At 59.9% G+C, this 2500-nt stretch overlaps 1 protein-coding gene across 1 annotated transcript in view; it reads left to right on the forward strand.

The window, feature by feature from the left end:
• Window positions 1-2500, forward strand: part of LOC138867619 (golgin subfamily A member 6-like protein 6) — a 3768-nt gene that overhangs the window by 566 nt on the left and 702 nt on the right. Inside the window, exons 2-4 of the mRNA XM_070144123.1 lie at window positions 1-5; window positions 1116-1343; window positions 1826-2275. The exon at window positions 1-5 is cut by the window's left edge and continues 96 nt beyond it. Of these exons, the coding sequence (XP_070000224.1) occupies window positions 1-5; window positions 1116-1343; window positions 1826-2275 (683 nt within the window). The remainder of the gene's footprint in view (window positions 6-1115; window positions 1344-1825; window positions 2276-2500) is intronic.

The raw sequence follows: 2500 nt of genomic DNA on the forward strand, positions 1-2500 counted from the left end.
TCAAGGTTCCTTAGTTGACGTGTCTTTCAGCGAAGTGAATGAATGAAGCGCGATGAATGTTGAAGGAATATATTTTTCGACAGATAAGTAAAATAAAACTAAATAATTGGCTGAGTGATTTTGTTAACATATATAAATTAAATACACGGACTAGCCAGTACGTGAATATATTAATACTAATTAATGTTAATATTTATATAAATATAACACTTTCAAAATAAAACATGTATTTGTTTGAGTGGGCATGTGTCTGCTAGTGCGTTCGTGTGTAAGTGCGTGTGTATATGCACATACACACAAATGGTTATCTATATGTATGTGTGTTTGTGTGAGGGTATGGGTTTATGGATGTGCACAAACACTCAAACAAACACACATACACATACACAAACAGACACACATAAATCTGTGGACACACACACAACATGAATCTGTAGATGCCCGCACACATACACACACATGAACCGTATTCATGTTGACAAATGTGGAAAGGTATGAATGAGACCGAATATCTTCACAATACAAGAGATGTATTTAACCGATTTCGATTATATCTTCGTCAGAAATATCGAAAGGTCACCGAGCCCGATTAGGAGGTCACCGAGCCCGAGAAAGAGGTCACCGAGCCCGAGAAGGAGGTCACCGAGCTCGAGGAGAAGGTCACCGAGCCCGAGAAGTAGGTCACCGAACCCGAGAAGTAGGTCACCGAGCCCGAGGAGGAGGTCACCGAGCCCGAGAAGGAGGTCACCGAGCCCGAGGAGGAGGTCACCGAGCCCGAGGAGGAGGTCACCGAGCCCGAGGAGGAGGTTACCGAGCCCGAGGAGGAGGTTATCGAGCCCGAGAAGGAGGTCACCGAGCCCGAGGAGGTCACCGAGCCCGAGGAGGAGGTCACCGAGCCCGAGGAGGAGGTCACCGAGCCCGAGGAGGAGGTCACCGAGCCCGAGGAGGAGGTCACCGAGCCCGAGGAGGAGGTCACCGAGCCCGAGGAGGAGGTCACCGAGCCCGAGGAGGTCACCGAGAACGAGGAGGAGGTCACCGAGCCCGAGGAGGAGGTCACCGAGCCCAAGGAGGAGGTTACCGAGCCCAAGAAGTAGGTCACCAAGCCCGAGAAGTAGGTCACCGAGCCCGAGGAGGAGGTCACCGAGCCCGAGGAGGAGGTCACCGAGCCCGGAGAGGAGGTCACCGAGCCCGAGAAGGTCACCAAGCTCGAGGAGGAGGTCACCGAGCCCGAGGAGGAGGTCACCGAGCCCGGAGAGGAGGTCACCAAGCCCGAGGAGGATGTCACCGAGCCCGAGGAGGAGGTCACCGAGCCCGAGGAGGAGGTCACCGAGCCCGAGGAGGAGGTCACCGAGCCCGAGGAGGAGGTCACCGAGCCCGAGGAGGAGGTCACCGAGCCCGAGGAGGAGGTCACCGAGCCCGAGGAGGAGGTCACCGAGCCCGGAGAGGAGGTCACCGAGCCCGAGGAGGAGGTCACCGAGCCCGAGGAGGAGGTCACCGAACCCGAGGAGGAGGTCACTGAGCCCGAGGAGGAGGTCACCGAGCCCGAGGAAGTAACCGAGCCCGAGGAAGTAACCGAGCCCGAGGAGGAGGTCACCAAGCCCGAGGAGGAGGTCACCGAGCCCGAGGAGGAGGTCACCGAGCCCGAGGAGGAGGTCACCGAGCCCGAGGAGGAAGTCACGAGGTCATCGAGCCCGAGGAGGAGGTCACCGAGCCCGAGGAGGAGGTCACCGAGCCCGAGGAGGAGGTCACCGAGCCCGAGGAGGAGGTCACCGAGCCCGAGGAGGAGGTCACCGAGCCCGAAGAGTAGGTCACTGACCCCGAGGAGGAGGTCACCGAGCCCGAGGAGGAGGTCACCGAGCCCGAGAAGGAGGTCACCGAGCCCGAGGAGGAGGTTAAGCCCGAGAAGGTCACCAAGCCCGAGGAGGTCACCGAGCCCGAGAAGGAGGTCACCAAGCCCGAAGAGGAGGTCACTGAGCCCGAGGAGGTCACCGAGCCCGAGGAGGTCACCGAGCCCGAGGAAGAGGTTACCAAGCCCGAGGAGGAGGTCACCGAGCCCGAGGAGGAGGTCACCGAGCCCGAGGAGGAGGTTACCAAGCCCGAGGAGGAGGTCACTGAGCCCGAGGAGGAGGTCACCGAGCTCGAGGAGGAGGTCACTGAGTCCGAAGAGGAGGTCACCGAGCCCGAGAAGAAGGTCACCGAGCTCGAGAAGGAGGTCACCGAGGCCGAGGAGGAGGTCACCGAGCCCGAGGAGGAGGTCACCGAGCCCGAGGAGGAGGTTACCAAGCCCGAGGAGGAGGTCACTGAGCCCGAGGAGGAGGTCACCGAGCCAGAGGAGGAGGTCACCGAGCCCGAGGAGGAGGTTACCGAGTCCGAGAAGGAGGTCACCGAGCCCGAGGAGGAGGTCACCGAGCCCGAGGAGGAGGTTACCGAGCCCGAGGAGGAGGTCACCGAGCCCGAGGAGGAGGTCACCGAGCCCGAGGAGGAGGTCACCGAGCCCGAG

The sequence above is a fragment of the Penaeus vannamei genome, chromosome 31 (assembly GCF_042767895.1).
Source record: "Penaeus vannamei isolate JL-2024 chromosome 31, ASM4276789v1, whole genome shotgun sequence".
Lineage (NCBI taxonomy): Eukaryota > Metazoa > Arthropoda > Malacostraca > Decapoda > Penaeidae > Penaeus > Penaeus vannamei.